Below are 24,117 nucleotides of genomic sequence, written 5' to 3'. Positions count from 1 at the left end.
AACCTGCCGACCCAGGGGCTGGGACCAGCGGCGCGCCCTCTCCGCGAGTTTCGGATCTGAGACAGCCCGCGCGGGCGCGGGTGGAGGCTCAGGCGCGTCCCTGGGGGGCTGGAGCCGGGGGCGGCCAGCAGGTGGGGCCAGGTGGCCGGACTCCGCCCCCTGCGCCCGCCCCGTTGGTCCGCGGCCGCCCAGCCCCGGCCCCTCTCCCGAGCCGGAGCGCGATTGGTGGTGGCGCTTGTCGCTCGGAGGGGGCCGGGCCGCCGTGCTCCGCTGCTCTCCCCGCCGCCGCCACCGCCGCCGCCGTCCTCCCAGCAGCGCGGGCCGGTCGGACCGCCGAGGCAGCCGGCGCCTGGCGATGGCAAGCGGCGCGGCCGGGGTCCCAGGCAGTGGCAAAGTTTTCCAGACGTGCTCATCGGGTCGCGCGGCGGTCGGCCACCCGTGACCGCTCTGGGAAGGGCTCGGAGATTTTTAATTTGGAAAAAAATCCACCTCATTTCCTTTGTCAAGCTCTCTCTCCGGGCGGCCGGCGGCGGGAGCTGCCAACTTGGGCACGGCGGCTCCACAGCCAGCGGACCGGGCTTTGCAGAACCTCAGGACTCAGGTGCTCGGGCGCGCAGCCGTCCCGGACGTGCAAGGGGGTGTGAGAGCAGAGGAGTCCGGAGCGCGCGGCAAGGAGGAGCCCGGGTAGCTCTATATGGAGGAGGGAGCCCAGAATGGTGTGCACCAGGAAGACCAAAACTTTGGTGTCCACTTGCGTGATTTTGAGCGGCATGACCAACATCATATGCCTGCTCTACGTGGGCTGGGTCACCAACTACATCGCCAGCGTGTATGTGCGGGGCCAGGAGCCGGCGCCCGACAAGAAGCTGGAGGAAGACAAAGGGGACACTTTGAAGATCATTGAGCGGCTGGACCACCTGGAGAATGTCATCAAGCAGCACATCCAAGGTACGGGCGCCCCTGGAAACTTGGGCCCCCCATGAGGCCCCGGAGTGCCCAGCGCCGCGCGGAGTGCGCTGGGGCTGGTGCACGTCAACCCAGCGGCCGCGGGGCTCTGGGGCCGCAAGCGCTTGGGGGGACTGCGTGCGGGACTCTCGGTGCCTGCGGCTGTGAGCGCTTCCCCAGGGCACACGTGTGTGCGCGGGGCTGCACGCGCGGGTGTGTGCAGCTCGCTGGCGGTATGGGGGCGCGCTGCGCACGTGTCCAAACGTGCGTGTGACTCCGGGCTGGTTGCTCGCGGTCTCCGGGATCGCACACAAGTCCGGCTCAGGGTGCGTGTGCATATGAATGTTTGTGTGTGTGCAAGAGAGAGAGCGCGGGTAAAGGAGCTCATTTGGCCACGTAAGGGACAGGCGATATGGCCCGCGCGGCCCTAGCCGTTGGCATTTAAGGACGAGCAGGCTGCGAGACAAGCCGGGGCTAGGAAGATCGCATCGTCCCTGCCCCAGCCCCAGCCTTGCTGTGCTCGGTCGGTAGGAGATTGAAAATGCAGGTGGGCATCTGGAGCTTTGGGGCTGCTTAAACCTATAGTGCCCTCCTCCCCCTCCAAACCTCCCCACAGCTGGCGAGTCCAGGACCCTGTACAGGAGCAGTTGTCAAAGACAGGAAGAAGCATTGAAGCCTGACCTCTGTCCACTGCGGTGGCGCCTCCGCCCAGGACCGGGAAAGCCCGCCCTGGGCTGCGCCCTTCCCGCGGAGCCTCCCGGGACCGGGACGGGACCGGACCCGGTGAAGGTCGATCCCTCCGTTAGCTCCACTTCCAGACCCAGGGAGCGGCCAGGTTGGAGTGGCCAGATCCATGCGGGGTGGATCTGGAGTCTAAGGCTGCGGCCGGGTGGGTGCGCTCCAGGCCAGGAAGGTGGTCCAAAGGGAGGGTAGGGTGGTGTGCGGGGCGCTCTCCTGAGGCGACCTGGTCCCTTGAGCTGTCACAGGGAAGGCATGGAGTTTTGGGCGCCGGGAGCTCTGGTGCCGAGTGTGCACACACATACTGTCTCTCACGTCCACCCTTCTTATTCTTAGCCTCCGGCACCCCTTGATTTCTACCAGGCATGTGAGCTTCTTAAGGGCCAAGCTGAGCCTAGTTCACCTGTAAACCCACCTAGCTCTAGGTCCAGCACAGACCTTGGCAAATACCGAGTTGAGTTGAAGCCTTTCTCCCCCAGGAGAGCTCTCTTTTGTTTACACGTGGGTGTCTGGGTTCCAACCCTTGCACCTGCTGCCCTTGCCAGAATTGGGACAGATGCTTTGTCTGAGTTTGGTGTGTTCACCCACGAGGCTGGGATAGTTCCTTCCCAGGGCAGGTTCAGGTGAGTGCTGAAGAAATGTTTTCCATTGTGCTTCCTGACTAAAGACTTGAAAACAAGCCCATGGCTTTGACACTTCCCCAGAAAAGGGAACATTGACAGCTTCTTCTTCAGACCTGCTTCTGCCTCTCAATCTGGCATTGGGTTTGTGGCCAATTTATCTATCTGATGGGTGCCTGTTGCTGCTATTACTTACTTGTCCTTTTCCACCCCGTGGGTTTTGATTGACAATTAATCAGCAACAGAAATACAGTGATTGCCCTAGGGTGATTCAGAATGTTCCCTGGGAGACACATGGCCATGCCTTACTTTGACATTTTCAGTTTGCCTGCAGGTTTTGAGAGATTTTCATCCACAGACTGTGTGTGTGTGTGTGTGTGTGTGTGTGTCACTGGAAAATGATTCTCTTGTGCCTTTCTGTCTGGTCCAGGAGGAGGTGAGCAAGGTACTGCTTTGGGAAACCTCCAGAGGATATTGTTAACCGATGAGCTCATCACAGAGTGAGCCCCTATCATGGTGAATGTGGACCATGTCACGTGATTAATAAGGCTCTACATGCAATGATGAAGTTGAAAGAAGCCTTTGTGATTTTCTCTCATGAAACTTTATAACTATTTATTTTTCCGAACTTTCAAATATGTACCTGAAAAAATTGGGGGAGATGAGTAAAAAAGAGGGAGTAGGATCCTTAAAACATTATTGGTCCAGTTCTCTTATATACTTGTAATGACTCCTGTGGCTATTCAAAAATGACCACAATCTCAGGACAGAAAGGCCAAAGCTACAACCCACAGCGGGGTGGGGAAGGGTCATTGACTTGGGAAAAACTAGAAATGAGGCAGGAAGAGAGCAGAGGTTACTGGTTGGTTGTGCTGTGATGGTACAGTGATGACTGACAGCTCCCTCCTTGGTGCTGGAGCCATCCCAGAGCTAGGATTTAGGGAACACAGATAAGGGGACTACAAAGCTTGAGACTGGTCAAGTGCAGCTCTCCAAAGGCAGAGGGTAGGAAAGGGTAATGAGATCAGACTTCTGTGCTTGAGGATATAGGCTGTTTACGTGAATTCTGCTGTCAAGTTCCCTCTAGTCAGTAGAGCGTTCTGAACAATCCACTTTCTTTTGCTGAGCTGAGGGGAATAAGGGCTAATAATAATGTGAGCTAAAAATTATATGGCACCTCTTATGTGCCAGGCCCTATTATAAACACTTTACATATATTGACTATTTAATCCTCACAACTTGATGAGGAGGTAATATTAGCTCTGTTTACAGAAGTTGAAACCAAGGCATGGAGAGGTTATGTGACTTATCCAGGGCCACACCACTTGTATGTGCTAGTACAGGGATTTAAACTCAGCCAGTGTGGCTTCAGAGTCTTTGTTCGTAACCACATACTGTATTGACTCATAAGAGGAGAGGGCCACAGGAGGAGCAGTGCTCCCCTGGAATCAGCTGGTGGAAGTGGGTGTCAGAGTGAGTGACTTCAGAGGATGGCTTGGGGGTGATGGAGTCGGTAGCCTTCCCACTTGCAGAGTCTTTCCATGGATAAATTTGAGAAGTTCTGGGTTTGGTTTTGTTCCATGAGCGGCTGAGGTTATAGTCACTTAACTAATGTTTGTTGAGTACCCAGGACAAGACAGTTCCTAGCACATTCTACAGAGAGTAGCTGTTAGATGGCTGAGTGGATGAATGAATGAGTACACGATGCTGGTGCCCAGTGCACTGATTAGTCATTAATGAAAGCGTTACCATTCCCCAAAGACTATGTTTTGCTTTGGAGTCTCGCTCGAGCTCCTCTTTTCTTTGGAAGGAAAGTTGTCCTGGAAACTGCAAATGTCACAAAATGTTCTGCAGGATGTTCCATAGGACTTGCAATTAGAAAAGGCTTTGGAGTGTCACCCTAGAGGTCTGCTCTAGTCACCACTGAAGAGTTTATTTTCCTCTTAGGGGTTGCAGTGATATTTCATTTTAATTTGTTTTCTGATTGAATTACTTAATTAGATGGTGTTTGGGAATCTCGGCATGTAAATCGCAGTTTCGAGAAAATTTTTTAACCAAATGTATGTTAAACAGAAGGGTGATAACTTCAGATTTTGAAAGAAAGCATCGTGGTGGTTTGGAAACACAAAGTAACTGTTAGTACAGGTTTGTTCCTAGGGGGAGAAAGACTGTATTACTTGAGATGGTGAGGTGGGTGAAGCAGAGAATTTGCTAAAGGAGGCCTAAGGGTTGGGGAACTTAGGAAGTGGAAATGTTGATTCACTTCTTATTTTTAAGTCCAGTAAAAACGAAAATGGCTTTCCCCTTTTCTTGGTTGGTACCTTTTTGAATCTGTAAAAGAATGTGCTGATGTTTAAGAAAATATTTAAAAATGTATAAAATTGCCCATAATTCATTCTACCCAAACAAATATTTTGCATTTTGAGCATTTCCTTCTAGCTTTGTTCATTTGCCTCCATATTTAAAAATGAAGGTGTAGTCATGATTTATGTGTAATTTTATATCCTGCTTTTTTTCACTTTGCTCTTTGTTAGCTTTTTTTTTTTTTTTTTTCATATTTGCTACATAGTTTATTGGTTCAACATTTGTCTATTGGGGACCTATTATGTGCCAGGCACTGCACTGGGGAAGTCATTGAGGATGACAGTAGTGAACTGAAACACTCTTGGTCCTTGTCATAGTGAAAGTGTTTTCAAAGGATAATAGTATCTCTCTAATTCAACATGCTCAGGGTTTAACTTAGTCAGTTAGCTAAAAAATTGATTAAAGAGGAGAGTAAAACAAAATATTACATATGTGCATTAAATATTTTTATTTTAATGTGATTCAAAATGTGCATCCATTTGCCAGTCTTTTGATGTCAGGCCAAGCTGTGTCTTTAGGCTGGGTCGGCCTATTGGCATCCTGCTTATCTTCCTTGCATAAATCACTCCCACAATGTCCCGTTTACAAAGTCTGATTTCTATCTCTGTTTTCTATAAAATTCATTGGGAACTTAAAGGTGCTTATGGAGCAATCTCAGTACAGTAGCCTAAATGTTTATGATTTTTGTATGATCTTTTGTGATGATTTTGCTCACATGTAATTTGACTGCTATTCTTTAAGTGACTACCTTGTATAAAGTCTTTCCAAAGCATATACATTTATTTTCTTAAAAAGAACAGCTCTCATCTTTTTAGTAGTCATGTTTCATTGGTTCACATAATATTTAATTAAATTATGCTGCTACAGTGACAAATACAAATAATATGAACATGTTTGAGAAGTATACAATTTAATTGTTAGAAGATGTCAGCAGGAGTAACAGAGAACAGCCCCTACAGAGGGACAAAGTCTTCATGGAGTTTGTTTTACAGAGGTAATGGACAGCATGGATAATCTGGAGAGCTGATTAAATGGAGGGATTTTTTTAAGAGAACTTTTACGTATTTTTAATGACTGCATAGTATTCCTTCATCAATATACCATTTTTGATCCAACCACTTCCCTATTATTGGACATTTGTTTTGCTATTATAAATCAGAGCAGAAATGAACATCTTCACCTCACTGATTTTCTCTTTTGAATTATTTGTAAGGATGTATTTCCAGAAGTAGGATTATCACTGACTCAAAGAATATGAACATTTTTATAAAAGATTATTTTTCAAAAGGAAAGCCTTTCTACACAGCCACCAACAATGTCTTATTGTACCAGTGTCATGGAGCCTGGCCAGCCCTGGGTGTTATCATTCAGCTTTTTCTGAGCAAATGTAATCACTGTCAAATGCTCTATTCTTTTGATTTGTACTCCTTTGATTACTACAAAACTTAATATTCTCCCCCACCCTCATGTTTGTTTTTATCTTGTGAGAACTATTTGTGTCTTTTGTCCATTTTTCTCTTGAACTATCTGTCTTTGTGATTTGTGTATTTTACATGTATGTTTTATTTATGGACATCTTAAATAAATAAATAAAAATACTTTATGTCTGTATTATATATTATATACATAATTTTTGTTTTACACAGATGCCTTAGGGCAGTGGTTTTCAAACTATGTTTCCAGGAGCTCCAAACTTCTAGAAGGTTTGGTCTGAGGCCTGAGAAGTAAAAGGGTCCAGTGGGGTCTCCTAGACCCCACGTATACCTACTCCCTCCCCTTCCTGCAACCAATGCAGTTCCTCTTTCATCTGGTTTATATTTGGTGTTCTATAAAATATTTCATTTTTAGAACGGCTTTGCTTCTTAAAAAAAGGTTGAAAATCACTGTTTTGGGAGAAAAGAAAAGATCAGTCTGTTACATTTTTGTAAGGCATGATGGTAGCATAAAGAATTCAAGAGAATAAACAAATCTGAAAGGAAATTGAGTTCCTGGATGCAGTTCTTATAACATCTATTTACTCTGCTGAATACCATGATTAATAATGTATTACATTATATGACTAATTTCTAAATCCATTATCTTACTTCATTGAGTCAAGATCATCCCAACAATGGAAAAATGAGTTATTAACTGCATTTTGTTCTTTGAAAGTTTATTAGGCATTTTATGTGCATATTAATGTACATCAGGTCAGTAACAGCACATTGTTCACCATAATTACAAACCATATATGGTTCCTAAGAAACAGAAAATGTCCTGAGCTTGGATGTTTTCCTGCCCCCTATGGCTTTTGGATGTCAACTAGAATTGGCTGGTGTCCTCTTTCTTATCTAATCCTTGACTTGGCAGGGTTTTTGAAGAAGGGGATATGATGTTTGCTGAGTGCTTGGAGTTTATTTGAAGAAATGGTGTCATTTAAACAGTAAAGCTATTTGTCTTTTGGAATGAACTGTGGCATGCGAAATTATATTAGTAACAGTGATTGATATTTTAAGAGAGTTCAATAGAAGGGTTTGGGAGTTGAGCCTAATTACCTTTGTTCATAGCCCAGGACCACATCTTCCGTGAGTTGAAAAACCTTGCCAAAGAATACAACTTTTTCCCATGGCCAGAGAATTTTCATTTTTAGCCAGAAGTGTGTAGGCTGTAAAATAAATGAATTCCACATTCTTTCTCACTCACTTGACATAAATTGTTATTTGCCCTTGATAAGTAGGTTGGTGTAGAATCTCAAGGAGAATTCAGAATGAAAAATGTCAGAGAGCCACAGTCTAGTTTTCTGGTTTGTAAAGGCCTTGAAGGTCAGCTTCAGTCACTTGGGTTAGGCTGGTCTGTTTTTCCAAGGTATTTATGGGATTCAGAGCCCCGTATAGTTACTGGAGGGCCGGCCCGTGGCTCACTCGGGAGAGTGCGGTGCTGATAACACCAAGGCCACGGGTTCGGATCCTATATAGGGATGGCCGGTTAGCTCACTGGTTGAGCGTGGTGCTGACAACACCAAGCCAAGGGCTGAGATCCCCTTACCGGTCATCTTTTGAAAAAATAAAAAATAAAAAAAATAAAGTTACTGGAGCATTTTCATTACCATCCTATAGGATTTGACCTCTTTGAACCTGAAAAGCTGAATGTGCTATTGCCTTGATTTGGGGCTTGATGATCTCTTTAGGTTTGCTGCATCTTTTGTCACTTGGGTTCCATCCAGGAATCTGGGACAGACAGGCTGTCCCGTGGAGGAGCATAACAGAGGCAGTCCAACTGGAGGGAATGTTGCAGGCCCTTTGGGGAAACACCCACCCGGATGTGAGGAATGAATGTAGTCAGAAGGCAGCAAGGTGGGATTTGGGGAGAGACAGGGTCATGCATCAACCAGGAAGGGCAGAAGTTGTAAATGTTGGGTGGGCACTGAAGGAGGGAGATAGAGCCGAGTGGCTGAGCTCTGATGGTTGATGATCCAAATTCAGTGAATGGTGGGCTGTGCTTTTTATGCTGCCCTTGAATGTCACTTGAAAGCTGGGGGTTCTGCCTTGAATTTGGTAGGGATTTGATTATTCTAGGGCTCCTACAATTGTTATCTTAGCAAATCCCACTTTGCCGTTAGGGTCAGAATCAGCTCTTTCAGCAATGCAATGCTTGAGCACAGGGATTCTCAATGTCTGCCTCTTCCTGACACACATGCCTTCACCAGCAGGGCATGTGCCCTAGGGCAGGGCCAGCCTGTGCACATCCCAACATGCTGCATTCCTTCTCACTCCACCCCTTTCACTCCCACTCAAGAAAGCCTATTAGCATGCAAGGGAGTGTGATAACCTTGAAATCCCTTTAATTTATTAGAGTTAAAGTTAATCATTCATAAGCTTTGGTACTTAAATTATTGTTAATAACAAACTACCTCACAACTGTTTCAAAATACTACATACTGTGGCAGTGATTGGGAACAACTGCTATTCTGGAACATTCTGTGTGGGTCTGTGTACCCTTTATGGACTCTGCTGAATGCAGAACTTTGGGTGAAAGGATTCCTGGTTATGTGAGCACTAATGCTTTGGTAGTTTTTATGGCGACACGATTATGGATTGAAATGTGTTGCTAGACAGATCGTCCCAGTGCGTGTGCAGTCCTGAGATGTAGTTCTCTTTCACCACCTGATACTCAATTTCAGTTTTGTAGGGGTTTGTTTTTGGGAGATGAAGCTGCCCTTGATGATGCTAGTTGAGACCCCTAAGCATCCAGCCCCAATGAGACATGGAGAGGCCCCCTGTATGCAGCCACTGCTGACACGGTATGGGGCTCGGCAGGCATACTTCACTGAGCCACATCCTGTTGCTACTGTCCTTCAAGAGCTCAAAAAAGTACAGTGTTTGGGAAGATCAGATAAGCAGCATCTGCGCTCTTCATCTTGGGACAGGTGAGAACAATGTAAAACGACACCTGAAGAAGAGACTTGGGGCCAACTCTTAGGCGTGAATGGGTTCATTTTGCCAATGTCCTGAGTTTAAGTCTCAGAGCAGAGCGCCCTGGTTAAGACTGTTGAATGCTGCATCTTCATAAGCTCTGGTGCCTTGCTGGGCTTTGCCAACCTGACTTGTCCATCCATCTCTCTCCTCTGGGAACACGGAGTTAAAGGCCACTGAGATCCCAGAAGAGCAGAAGGAACTTCAGGAACCCTGGCAGGACAGAATTTGAAGCTTGGGTAAATAAGTGTCATGCTAATGACATCTCGGGGTTTAGGAGAACAGTACCAAAATTGCTTGGGCCAATGAATATGACAGTAAGAAAGCTAAGGAGAGATTTGAAGTGACAAATGAGAATCTAGCCAAACCCATGATTTATTTGAAGAGCAATAGGCATGTAAAGAACTGAAGATTGATTGCATCAAGGGAACGGAGGAAGAGAACCATTCTTGTGTCAGGGACTAGCTAGGTGCTGCCATGCGTGGTTACTTCATTTACTTGAATGGACAAACAAAAATTATATTCTTTTTATTTGTGATTTCTTTTCATCTTCACAACATGGCATGGTAGGTTTTTAGAGGTAAGAAAATTAGGTCTTAGAGACTTAGAGAGTTTGCTCAAGGTCACAAGGCTGATGGGTGATAGAGCCAAGAAGGGAAACTGTCTGCAAAATCTATGATCTCTGCAGAATAGAAAAGAAGATGAAAATTTCATGGGAGATTGTTTTATCAAAGACTGTGTTTGCGTGTCAGCTCAGAGGCCTCACATCAGGGGCAGGCTGGTGAGAGGGAGCCAGGCCTGTGGCTTGGTTTGTCCTGTGTTAGCAAGGAACCTCAAGGTTGGGATGGGCAGAGGGGGAAGGCCTTGCTCTGGAAGGGTGAGTGAGGTGCCGCCATGAGGCTGAGCCTTTTCTTTTGGGTGATCGTGGATCACTGTGGGGCACCCAGGAGTTGTCTTTGCAGCAAAAGCGGTGCTCCAGCTGCAGGCTAGAGCCCATTCAGGTTCCACTGTGACTTTTGAGCACCTGTGGCATGCCAGGCATGGTACCCAGTGCTTTCCCATGCACTGGCACAGTCACGTGTCTCCAAGGGTGACCAACTCATCCCAGTGTGCCTCAGACTTTCCCTGTTTTGAAACTGAAAGTCTGGATCCAAGGAAGCCCCTCAGCCCAGGGCACACCTGAAAGGTTGGTCACCCTAGTCTCCTCACAGTGGTGAATTCCATTTAGAGGTAACTCCTCCACTCCAGGGCAAAACTAGTCCTTCTGATGACACCATATCTGTGTCTTCTGCTCCCACTCTTGAACTTTGACTTTCTCTAAGAGCTATAAAGAAGACACGAGGGTCCCGGCAGCCCCTGCCCCATCTCCCCTGCCCATGTAGCCTGTCTCCTTTCTCTCCTTTGTTATTCATTCTGCCTTGGCATTCTGTTTTTCAGCTGTCTAAACCTCTCAGGATTTGGAAAGGAAGAAACAATTGCTGTAAAGGAAAGCTCTAATAAAGTGGTTTAGGCACAAAACATCAGCAGCTGTTTATTTGCCCAAAACAGTAGGAGTCTGTATTAATAACCTTGCGAGTTATAGGCTGGGAAGTTAAAAGTAAGCAAAAGTCTTACTCAAGACCTGCCAATGTGACTTCTTTCCTTTACTGAACTCATCTCTCTTCCTGTTTATGCTGGTGACATTTTCTATTATCCATGTGGAAGATTCTTTTTGATCTTCATTATTTATTTAGCTGTGCCTTGGTTATTGTCCCAAAGCAGAGGGCTTTTCTGGTTTCTCTTTATCGCAGTTATAATGCTTGGTGTTTATGTGGTTCCTGCCTTAAAGGATTTCAACTAGCAGGACAGGCTTTGTCTAATTAATCATCATATTTCCCTTACAGGAGAGAAAGTGGGGGGGCGGGGGTGTGAAGAGGCTTCAGACCTGCCTATCAGTTCACCGGCTTGGAGAAGTGAGTCTTTTAACATTTTGGTTTCTTCTGCTTCTAAATCTCATTTTAATGATAAACTGATCCTGTGATTTTCTTTAGTTTCTAAAAGCATCTATGGAGAAAAGTAAAACAGGCAGGAATTATGATGTAGACTCTCCAACTGTATAACTGTGCCAGGCCTTTTTTAAAACAAAAAACAAAAAACCAAATTATTAAACCAGGGGATTTATGTTAGAAGGAGAATCCAATGGAAAGTAGATAGGAGAGAGTTTATCAATGACTCAAAAGGTGGAAAAAGAAACCAGTGAGAAAGGGCTGTAGAAAGAGGCCCGCACTCATGCTGGGACTGTGCATCAGGTCCCTACCCAGGGGCCTGAGGCATGGAGAAGGGAACCGGACCGCCCTCCCACAACCAGGCACACTGTGCCAGCACCTTGAGGGCATGCCTAGGGACCCAGGGTAAGGAGCTGGGGACTGGATCCCCCTCCTACAACCAGGCACACCATGCCAGCACCTCAGGAGTCAGTCAGGATCTAGGGCAAGGAACCGGGGATTGGATACTCTCCACAACCAGGCACACTGCCAGCACCAAGGAGCATGCCAAAAACATCTCCTCCATGTGGGTGGCCCACCACAGCCACCACAATAACCATGGATGCTGTGAAAGCAGCTAGACACCACAACCACCACGCAGATGGTCCACCAGCCACTGGAGTGAGTTGACACAAGGAGAGTCAGGAGGAGGATGTCTGTCTCCACAGAGCCCATTTCATAGTGACGGAAGAGACATCTGTTCTATGATAGTATTGGGGGACCTGATCATGCCTCTCAGCAATGGACAGATCATTTGGGCAGCAAATTAACAGAGTAACCATTATTCTTTCAGAAGGAGAGAAGAAATCTAGGGTGATTAGAGAGGGGAGGGGGAGAGGAAAAGGGGGATGGGGTGGGATTGGACAAGGGGCATAAAGAATAATTACAATTTGTAACAATATATATGCTAGTAATATTGATTTGATTTACATATTTCAATGTTGAACCCCCAAAATATGTATAATCAATTTTGATTCAATAAAAATTAAAAAAAAGAAAAGAAAAGAAATAGGCCTGCACTTATTTGGAGAAGAGACGGAGAGAGGATGGGAATGAATATTTATTGAGCACCTATTATGTGCTAAATACTTTACATGTGTCACCTCGTTTTTACTTCATAAGCAGCCTTGTGGGGTGGTGTTATTGCCCCCATTTTACAAATGAGGGAATGGAGGCTCAAAGACCGTAATTAAAAGCCAGTAAGAAACAAAAATCCATTACCTCTATTAAACCCCTAAGAGGCTCGGGGCCCTCTTGTTTTTCTGTCCCAGCAATGCCGATCAAGAGAAAACAGCTCATTCCTTTCTCTTAGAAGAAAGGTTGCACCTGAGATGGAAGGATTCTTGCAAGTAGTGAGGCTTGCTGAGGTGACTGTTGTGGCAGGCTCCTTCCCTGGAGACTCAGAAGGATGCCTGTACCAGGAGCCGACTTGGACTCAGCCCTTTCAAGGCTGAGGGAAGCTTCAGGTGTGGCTCTTTGCAGACAGCAATGTCGTGTTTTCCGGGAAAGGATTTAGCATGAATCACCTCCTCCACTCATTCAGATTATTTTGGAGGTTCTCTAGGGTCAGGGCATAGGAGGGGACAGGTATACACAAAGGAAACAGCAGACATGTACAGGCCTGCCAGGAACTTCCCATTTAACTGAGGAAATGGAATATTTGGAATAAAATGTATAGAATGGTGGGCCTCTAGCTCTGTGGACAGATGTAGGAGATGGACTCCGAGGCTGGCATTGTTTATTGGGAGTTGGGGATGGGAGGAAATGAACGTCCCTGGGTGGTTGGAGGAAACTGCAGACATGCTTCCAAGATCCTGTTCTTCCCTATTTTGCCCAGAAGTCTGACGGTGGCCTGGGATGTATTACTGCTTTCTTTTGGCCACATGCTCGGATTCTTCTCTCCTTTTATTCAACAAGCATTTATTGAGCAACTAGTAAGTGCTGGATCAGTGCAACAAAGACAAAAATATGAAGGGGTTGCAGTTAAACAAGGTGGTCAGGGGCTCTCCTATAAGCAAGGACTTGAGGAAGGTGAGGTGTGAGCCATGTGCTAGTCTAGAGGAAGACAGTGCCAGGAGGAGGGGACAGCCAGTGCGAAGGCGCTGAGGTGGGAACATGCCTGGTGTGTGTGAGGATCAGTGGGGTAGCTGGCGTGGCTAGAGCAGAGTCATGGTAGAAGAAAGGAGTGGGAGATAAAGCCAGAGAGGGGCTGATTGGGGAGCTGGTTATATAACCTCGAAGGCCAATGTGGAAGGAATGCTCTGGAAAAACTGGGGAGTTACCAGAGGGAGTGAGCAGAGAGGCATCAATCCAGGCTGGTCTGGGGCTACTTCCTGCACACCTCTCATGGGCTCGGCACTGTGCCAGGTGTGGCAGGAGATGACAAAATACATACGACATGGTCCTTTTCTTTGAAGTGCTCAGGACCGGGCTGAGAAGACAAAACAAGAACCAGTTAAGGATCTTTTGCAAGCTAACTAATGTAACGAGGGTTAAAATGGAATTCTGGAAGAGCGAGTTGTGAGAGTAGACTTCACAGGAATTGGGACTAATGACACATCTTTGAAGAATGAAGAGGATTTAAAGGAGTGGAGTAGGGAAGATTTGGAGAAGGCAAGCTCAGTTATTAAATAAAACGAACAGTTACCTTGAAGAAGAAAACCCGAGTCTCATTGAGTGTGGTGAAAAAGCACAAAGGCAGACAATGATGAGAATCAGCACTGCCATTTACAGGTTGGGTGACCTTGGGCATGTCTCTTCACTTCCAGTGCCTCAGTTTCCCCAGTGTGGAAATGAGGACAATTGCTCCTTAATCATTGCTCATTGCTGTGCTGATTAAATGTGGTGACTTACAGGAAAGCACCCCTTCCTGCCTGTCAGGTGGTAAGCACAGGGGAAAACGTCTTCTTTTCCTTAGTCTTCCTTCTTCCCCACTCTCTCTCTTTCTTGGAGCTTAGAAAATATGGTCAGGAATATATTTTCTGGTTGTAACACCTAAAATATCAGATTTGAGCCCCATTTCAGTGCAATTAGTTAGGTCTTCTGCAGTTAAATCAAGCCTGAGATGGTCATATGTTAGATTTGAAGGGAGCCCAAGCTAATGCTAGTCACATCTCAGCTGAGAGGTTTTGGAAGATCTGCTCAGGGGTGTCTCGATGTGGCTGACTGCTGCTCTGAAGTTCCGGGCCTGCCTGCCTGGGGACCTGCCCTGGTTTGTGGAGAAATATTTGTTTTGTAAAACCCACTTAGCATTGTGGCCAGCGGCAGACAATGTCAGGAATGTGCTGTGCTGGTTGAAACCTTGGTTAGGGGGGCGGTTACACCTTGTTACCTGGCTAGAGAGTCTTATTTCCAGACTCCTTGGTGCAGAGAGTGTCTTCTTGAGGAGAGATGTGCCTTTTCCATCTCGACCTCCAAACTGAATTGGAACCACCACAGCCTATTTCCCTGCTAGGGTAAATTTGATTTAGCTCAAAGCGATGTGACTTATAATTCCAATTGTGGGCAGGAAGGTGTGATTGAAGACAATTGTCAGGAAGATTCAATTTAACCTTTTCTTTCTTCTCCCTCTACAAAATGTGCATTTTGTTGCAGGATATAATTTTAATACACATTCTTTACAACTCAGAGATAGAGGTAGTTTACATTGGGAAGGTACATGCTGCATTTTTAAAAAGGACTTATTTATTTAAAGTCCTTTTTAAAAAGATTCTTTTTAGTAACAGCAGAAAATGGGGGATGGTTTTGACTTTACTAGAGAGAATTGTAGTAAAACATTATGAAACTTCTTGGGCAATAAACTGTTTCTTGACTAGCAGGGGTTATTTGGTCAGTTGTTAATAGGAAGACAATCTCCTTAAAACAATAAAATAATCATTGTATTTACCTAAAAACATGCAATTGTGAATTTTGAGTGTTTTCAACAAGAGCCAGTTGTGTTTAGCAAACAAGGCATAAGTATTTTTGAGTTTGTAATTACTTTGGAAGTATAGAAAGTATGCATTGATTTTTATCAGTTGAAAATTAAATGTCTTATTTCACCACGGTCAGTATTAGAAACTTACAGTATTGTGTTGTGCAGCTCAATGCAGTCATTCCTCTTTCCTCACATGTTATCAAAGAAGGTGAGCCTTCCTGCTTTTGCAATTCTCAAGTCATATCTCAATTGCAAAAGCTCTAGTCTGAAGGATCTTTAGTTGGAATCGGAACAAGCTGGAGCCAGAAGTAACATCAGTATCTCCACTCTTAAACTGTTTGCAGAGGGATCCCCATTGCAACTTGGTGACTACTCCGAGGACCCCCTGCTGGACCCTGGAGTCTCTGGGATGGGGATCTGGAGGTCCTGAATCCAAATTTAGGAAGTTTCCCTGTATGTACAGTTAGTTTCCTCAATCTCAGGAGATACTCCTGCAGTGGGAAGGTAAATCCTTAGTTGTATGTACTCAGATGAAGCCAGGCATATGAGGGATAAAGGGGTAGACAGGTTTTCAGAGTCTCCCCTAGATGGGGTCCCTTCTCCCTGGCCTGTCTGGGTCCTTGGGGCCTGTGCCCCACCCACCAGGGATCATCTTCAGAATTAAGAACCCAGCACTGTTGACTGGGACCTAACTTTGGGTCCCAGCAGTGCGTGACAGCTCCTGATGATGCAGCTCCATACCTGGGAACAGTTTCTTCCCAATCTTGTAAACCAGAGTGCTGCTGCAGATGGAGCAGGGGCAGGGATTCAACCTCAAGGAGAGGAAAAAAGAGAGAAGGTGGACATTTACCAGCCACCTACTAGATGTTTGGCACCATTTAATCCATTTCATATTATTTAAAACTTAAATTAGTCTGTAAGATCATTAGCCCCATTTCACAGAGGAGAAAATTATGCTGTATTGTAACTATTAATCTGCTTTTCCCGTTAGACTGTGCATTCCTCAAAGGTGAGATTGGGTTCTATATTTTTCCATTTTTCAGTATTTCACAGTGCTAGGTACATAGTAAGGGCTACATAGTAGTTTTTTAAGTGAATAAATGAATAAATAAACTGGCCTGACTGAAACGTCTCAGGAGGAAGTGATGTCAGGATTTGCACACAGGTCTCTGGCTTCAAAGCTGTCTGGAAGGGAAGCCAGGGGACATGGACAAGCTGCTTCTCATCCCACCATGCTTGGGAGGGGCTCTGCAAGGCTGTGCCTCATGCTGTGTGCACCTTCCGGGTCAAGGACAGAAAAGCACACATGCTGGGGTCTCTCCTATAGCACCTCGTAGCTAACACTGCTGTTTCAAGGTTTAATCAAAGGGAAGCTAAAGCTCAGTGGTGTGTGCGTGCGTGTGCGTGCATGTGTGTGCGTGCGTGTGTGTGCAGCATGAGCTTTCCTGCACTGAGATACCCCAGGAATCAGCTGGTGAGAGAAGCCTGAAGCCTTCAGGGGACCCTAGATGTCTTCATTTTAATAAAGCTGTCACTTGTGGTCACTTTCAAACTAAAGCAATCTTGTGGGTACAGAAAAGGAAAAATAAAGCTGTACCAGAAGCAGAGAATAAAGCCAGAAAAGATGCTGCTGAGCAGGGCATTTCTGCTTCAAGAAGAGGGACAGGGTTGAGGTCATTTTAATTGATACCTGAAGAATCAATGAAAGAGTAAAGCACGGCTTAACTTCTGAGAAAGGATAAAGATCTCCAGGGCTCCCAGAGCTAAGGGGAAGTTGGCCTTTGGCTTTCCCTCTGAAGTGGCAACGACTCGGTCTCCTGTCCACGCTGAAGGCTGTGAAACCCTGAGGATGGATTCCACCATCTTGAGTTGCCTTCAGCATGGTGGTGGTGAGTTAGGTGACACCAACCATCTGCAGCGAGGAGGGACTCTGAGGAGAGGGCAAGTCCTGAGTCAGGAGAGGATGTTTCCTGCCCACCCTGTCGAAATCCTTGAGGAGATGGCACAGAGCCAAGCTGGAAATTGGGCAGCCCGGACCTCCCGGTTCTCTGGTCATCACCTGGGGAATCGCCCACCCGTGGGTGGAGGTCTGTGGACCTGTAGGCTCTTCAGAGGCCTAGCACATCTCCTTCATCCTTTCCAGTCAGCAACCAGGACATGGACATGGTGAGAAGTTTGTCCTCCAACTCCACCTGTCAGGTCAGAACAGCTGTTAGCAGGAGCCACAAATTACTACGATTTCTCTTTTCCTATTATTCCCTGATATTTTCAATTTGAAAAGAGTCATTTAAGTAGTGGGGTGGAAGAGGGCATAGTAGACATAGGGGAAAAATTGAAAATGTCATTTAAAAATGACTATTCCATTCTTCTTTACCTCAGCAGACAGATGGCTGTCTCACCTTTTGCCCACGGCCAGGAGCAATAGCCCATGGGTCAGCCAAGGAGAGCAGTGATTTTATTTTCCTTTTCATTTCAAACAGATTGTGTAGCCCTTGGGGTGTGGGGGACCAGTGGAATGAAGCTATGGGCTGGGAAACTAATTATGCCTCCCTGCATGGCTGAGCTAGTTAATACCAAACTGTCATTGAGGCTGATTCTTCCCTGGGGCAGAAAAGCTTCCCAAATTCCTTATCTCTTTTTCTTTGCCTTGAGAGCTGAGGCCTTTTGGTTTTTCCAGTTTAAGAAAACAGGAGCAAAATCCAAGAAGCTGCTGTAGTTTCTGGTTGCTAATGCAGCATTCTGGTGTATAGCAGCCTGCCCTCCTTCAGCTCAAGCTCAGGGCTGTTGTGGGAGCAGGCTGTGTTTGGAGTCAGACTTAGCTCAAATCACGGTGCTGCCATTTACTGCTGTAATATTGCCAGGGGCTGCCCTGGGTATCTAGGGCTGAAAATAGGTTGTGTGTCCCACTCCCTGCAGCACAGGATCAAGAAGGGGTCCCCTGAACAGTAAGCCTGCCTCACTTCGCTGATCCAGAAACAGACCCAGACAGATGGATGGCATGGTCAGCTCAGTGTCACCAGTGGAGACCACACATGACAAAGAATAATCAGACATTCAATAATGCTTTTATGTGGGTTTTTAGTGCATTAATCAAACTAATACAAATCTTTGAAAAATGGTGTCTTAGTCCATTCGGGCTGCTATAACAAAATATCATAAACTGGGTGGCTTATAAACAGCAGAAATTTATTTTTCACAGTTCTGGGGGCTGGGAAGTCCAAGATCAAATCACTAGAGACTTGGTGCCTGGTGACAACCTTCTTTCTTATTCATAGATGGCACCTTCTCGCTTCACATGGTGGAAGGGAAAAGGCAGCTCTCTGGGTCCCTTTTATAAGGGCACTACTACCATTCATGAGGCTCTCCCCTCATGACCTAATCACCTCCCAAAGGCCGCACCTTCCAATGTCATTACCTTGGGAGTTAGGATTTCAACATATGGATTTTGAGGGTCACAAACATTCAGACCATAGCAAGTGATTACACATGTATACATGAGACATACTTATTCAATCTACAGATAACAGACTTAGCTTTGCAGTAACTCTGACTTCAATACTTTCTGTCCCCCTTTTCCCCTCTCTGGAGATCTGTAGCCCACACTCCATGCAGTCCCCAGCTAGCCAAATATCTTAAATAATAGCAGATCCAATAAAATTCATGAATTTTTTTTAAGGACAGAAAAAGGGTTTTAAATATTGGGTGGAAGCATTTAAAAATATAGGCTCTGTGGCAACATGAAGATCATGAATATTCAGTTTATACACAATCTCAAGCAATTAGGCAGATACAAATACCCAGGGAAGATGTGTTGTGGTGTTGGCTGAGGGGTTGGGGACTGCCTGTCATTTCAAAACCGATTTCCCTGGATACTTCAGAGTCTGATTTAAGGAAAATTTAAGAATTATTTCAGAGACAGTCCTATTTCCTTCTGCCACCTCTGTCAGGCCACATTCCCTCTAGCTACATGCATACGCCCAGGCTTTAGCTGAGAAATTCCCAAGTCTCTGGAGAGAAAAAAACTCCCTTTGGTTGATTTTGAGTGCTGAGGTGGGGACTGATTCAGTGTTGAAGAAAGCCACCTGTTCACAGCATTGGAGGATGGCTGTTACGTGGCAAGACTTAGTCTTGGCTGTTGGGTGTTACTTGTTTAGAGCCCAGTTCTCTCCATGTTGAAATCTCATTAGAATTAATTGATTTTCTTTAGAGAAGCACCAAACACAAAGTGAGGTGGTTGATGGGAGTACACAGGTTAGACCTCTCCCCTTTCCGACACGACTTTGTTCAGCTGCGAGTCCCTTCTAACTTTTCAGGAAGACCAGAGTTTTAGCAACCATATATCCCCAGGTTATATGAACCAACTCAATTGCAGATATTCTGATCTGTTGTCTCCAGAAACCATCTATATAAATCGTAAATTCTAGTATTTCCAAAGTTCACTACATATATTGACTACTGTACTTAGAAGCAGCACAAAGCCCACATGCCCATTATTTTTACTTTATAAAATAGGTCAAAGGAAGTAAATGGAGCACTGGTAAATAGAGCCAGCTTTTTTAAAAAAATGATTTTTTTCTTTGCAGTGCAAATCACTTGGGGTTAGGAGAACTTCTGTAATGGCAACGTGAGAAGCTCTGTGGATCCTCTTCCCAGTGAAACAACATAACTGGTGAAAATTGTTAAAAAAAAAAAAACAACCATTTAAAATCTATGGAAGTTGTCCTAAGGGTATACATCAAATGAAAAAACACTTATTCAAGAACATTTACTAAATTTTAGAAGAGTCTGTAGCATTTAAGCCATGACCTCTTCCCCCTAGCTCAAAGAAGCAGAAGCTCTACTCTGGGCAGATATGGACAAGAAGATGGGGTTCCGTTTCCCCCCAGCTACTAGTCTAGGGCCATATTTTCTCCCCATGAGGAGAAGGACACTGGCCTTTCTCATATCTCCCAGCTCTGTGTTGTAAATGCTTCATTCCATGCAAGCATGGTTGTGAGGTTTGGAGCTGCCTTCTGCCACCCTATTCCCCACTTCAAGGGTAGAAGCTCTACCCTTGGCTGAGAATACTGAGCCCTGATTGCCCCCACCTCAACTAATGTGTAGGGTGGAGGTTCCATGCCAGGATAATCAATCTATGAAGAACAGCAACTACCATCCCTGCCTAGCACCCCACTCATAGAGCAGAGATGTCACTCAGAGAAGCAGGCTGTTGTTCCCACTCCCAGCTCTAGAGCAGTGGTGCAGAGATTCTGCCCAGGGGGAGAGGCAGGCTGTAAGAAGACAAAGATCTGTAACTTTCCCTAAAGGGACTAACTTTATTTGGAATGGAGTGTGAGAAAGTTCAAGCCAAAAAGCAATTAGTAAGAATTTACTAAGAGGCTGATAGCTCCATAATAGCAACAAAAGAAAAAGTAGACCAGCTAAATCAGTTAGTAATTTAACAGAGAGAACCAGAGAAAAAGATATCTCCTGGGGTCAAAGCAAGCCTCAAAGACTGGGCTCAAAGACAACCCCTGCAAAAGAGCCCAAATTTAATTGGATCAGACTGAGGAGCAATTTATACCTAAAGCACTGTTGAAAACAATAGAGCGATCAATTAGTGGAGTCTGACAGTTTGGTGTGATACCAATAGGGTAGTCCAGGGAGAAATTTAACATGGAGATAAGGAAAAGAGGCAGTCAAAAACAGCTCTGTTAAAACAAAAAAAATTTAGTAGAGATAAAGAGGGATGTTTTATAATGATAAACAAATCATTTCATCAGCAGGATATAGCAATTATAAACACACAAATGCATCTAACAGCAGAGCCCCCAAATACATGAGCAAAAACTGAAGAAACTGAAGGAAGAAATAGGCAATTCAACAATAATAGTTGGGGACTTCAATACTTTTTAAAAATAATGAATAGAATTATTAGGCAGATGTAAAACAAGGTTGTAGAAAACTTGAACCAAACTATACAGTAACTAGATCTAACAGACATCTGTAATTCACTTCATTTAATAAAAGCAGAATACATATTTTTTCATGCACACATGAAACATTCTCCAGAATAGACCATATGCTAAGCTATAAAACAAGCCTAAATAAATTTCAAAGGATTAAACTCATACAAAATACATTCTCTGACTACATGGAATAAAATTATAAACAATAACAGAAGGAAATCTGGAGAATTAAAAAATATGTGGAAATTAGACAACACACTACTAAATAACCAATGGATCAAAGAAAAAATCAAAGTGGAAATTATAAAATAATTTTAGGTGAATGAAAATGAAAACACAACATACAAAAAACTTAGAGGGAAATGTATAGTTATAAATGCCTACATTAAAAAAGAAGAAAGGTGCAAATCAATAACCTAACTGTGGTAGGCTGACAAAAGTACCCCCCTCCACAAATATTCATGTTTTAATTCCTGGAATCAGTACATGGTTTCTTATTTGGAAAAACCATCTTTGAAAATGTGCATTACTTAAGGATTTTGAGGTGAGGAGATTATCCTGGATTATCCAGGTGGGCCCTAATTCCATCAGCAATGACCTTCTTAGAGAGAGGCAGAGGTATGTTACACACATGAAGATGGAGGTTGATTCTGCAGTGCTGTGGACACAAGTCAAGGAATGCTGGCAGCTACCAGAAGCTGACCCGATGAAGGTGTCTCTGGTGATGGCTATTGTTTCTGCTATTAATGGTCAGTTGTCTTCAATTAGAGCACATACGTGATTAATTTTTCTTTACAAATTGATGTGGATGGTCTGCCACTATGGACTTCATCTTCAACATTGTCTCATCTCTTCTTAAAATGAGTTATCTATTTGTAAACTGCTGATTTCTTTGGGGCATTATCCTCATAAACTTACTCTAAAGCATCAATGATTTCACCATCATTCCACCCAAGCTCCACCATAAATTTGATGTTTATTCTTGCTTTAATTTTAGCAGAATTCATGTTGTTCTTAAATGGGCTCTTTTGAAACTGATGTCTTATCCTTTTTAGTGTCTCGAACTAGATCCCGTTTAGACATATTATAATAAGTTAGTACAAGTTTATTTTGGTGCAAAATTTTTTTGAAATCCATGCATAATTTTTTCATAATTTGCATTTTCATGAACTTTTAGAAGACCCTCACATACTTGTATATATCAAATCCTAGGGAATCCACTAAAAAATCTATTAGAACTAATAAATGAGTTCAGCAAGGTTGCAGGTACAAGGTCAACATACAAAAATTTTATATACTACCAATGAACAATCTGAGAACAAACTAAGAAAAAAGGTCACATATAATAGCATAAAAAAAAAAAAAAAACCCTTAGTGTATTAGTCTGTTTCTGTTGCTTTATAACAAAATATTTGGAAATTTAAAAAGAAAGCAAAACTTGTTGCTTACAGTTTCTGAGGCTGGGAAGTCCAAAGTCCAGAGAACACATTTGGTGAAGTCCTCAGTGGTGGTGATAGTGACCCCAGGGGTCTCATGTGGCAGAAAATGGTGGCGCAAAGAGAGACTAACCTCTCCCATGCTTTTCTTTTAAAGCCCTCAGAACCATGCTTCTGACCACCATTATTAATTTATTCACTTTGGCTTGGTGCTACAAACTAATCACCTCTTCAAGGCCCCACCTTTCAATTACCATAATAGGATTTCTCACCCTCAACAGTTACAGTGGGCATTAAGCTTCTAGTAAATGAACTCTGGGGGGACACAATTCAATCAATCCACAGCACTTAGGAATAAATTTAAGAAAAGAAGTACAGAATTTGTACTCTTAAAAACTACCAAACATTGTTGAAAGAAATTAAAGACTAAATGGAAAGAGATTTTATGTTCATGGACTGTAAGACTTAATATTGTTAAGATGTCACTTCTTCTCGAATTGTCTACAGATTCAGAAATCCTTATCAAAATCCCAGCTGGCTTTTATACAGAAATTGACAACTTTATCTTAAAATGCTTATGGAAATTTAAGGGACCTGGAACAGCTGAATAATCTTGAAAAACAAGAATAAAGTGGAGGACTCACACTTTTTGATTTCAAAACTTATTACAAAGCTGTTGTAATTAAGGCAGTGTGATATAGGCATAAAGACAGAAACATAGATCAATGGAATAGAATTGAGAGTCCAGAACTAAATACTTACGTTTATGGTCAATTTGATTTTGATAAGGATGCTAACACAATTCAAATGGGAAAAGCACAGTCTTTTTAACACATTGTGCTGGAACATCTGGATATCAACATGCTAAAGAATGAAATTTTATCCCTACCTCACTCCATATACAAAAACTAACTCAAAATGGACTATAGACCTAAATGTAAGAGTTAAAACTATAAAATTCTTAGAAGAAAACAGGCATAAATCTTTATGACTGTAGGTTAGGCAAAGGCTTTCTAGATGTGACATCAAAAGCACAATGACAAAAGAAAAAACAGATAATTGGACTTGATCAAAATTTAAAAGTTTAAGCATCAAATCATACTATCAGGACAGGGAAAGTTTAACCCACAGAATTGGAGAAAATATTTAGAAAACATATGTTAAGGGATTAATACCCAGAATGTATATAAATTCTTATAACTCAAATATAAGGTTATAACGCAATTAAAAAATGGGCAAAATATCTGAATAGGCAGATATTTCTCCAAAAAAGATATACAGATGTTCAATAAGCACATGAAAATATGCTCAACATCATTAGCCATTTGGGAAATGCAAATCAAAACCACAATGAGATATGACTTCACACCCAGGATAGGATAATGAGAGTTAGCGAGGATGTGGAGAAACTGGAATCCTCATACACTGCTGGTGGGAATGTGTCTTAGTCCATCTGGGCTGCTATAACAAAATACGCTAAACTGGGTAGCTTTTAAACAATAGAAATTTCTCACATTTCTGGAGGCTGGTAAGTCCAAGATCAGGGTGGCAGCATGGTTAAGTTCTGGTGAGTACTCTCTTCTGGGTTGCAGACTTCTCACTGTGTCCTCACATGAAGGATGAGGTTAACCAGCTCTCTGGGGTCTCTTTTGTAGGAAGGGCACTAATTCCATTC

At 44.0% G+C, this 24,117-nt stretch overlaps 1 protein-coding gene across 1 annotated transcript in view; it reads left to right on the top strand.

Annotated features, from left to right (window-relative positions):
* The first annotated feature begins 320 nt into the window (after positions 1-320).
* Positions 321-24,117, top strand: part of GALNT18 (polypeptide N-acetylgalactosaminyltransferase 18) — a 340,361-nt gene continuing 316,564 nt past the window's right edge. Inside the window, exon 1 of the mRNA XM_063094045.1 lies at positions 321-948. Coding sequence (XP_062950115.1) covers positions 714-948 — 235 coding nt within the window. The 5' untranslated portion in view covers positions 321-713. The remainder of the gene's footprint in view (positions 949-24,117) is intronic.

Source organism: Cynocephalus volans, chromosome 4 (assembly GCF_027409185.1).
Source record: "Cynocephalus volans isolate mCynVol1 chromosome 4, mCynVol1.pri, whole genome shotgun sequence".
Lineage (NCBI taxonomy): Eukaryota > Metazoa > Chordata > Mammalia > Dermoptera > Cynocephalidae > Cynocephalus > Cynocephalus volans.
The sequence above is the reverse complement of the archived record's forward strand: the minus strand, read 5'-3'. Positions and strand labels throughout refer to the sequence as shown.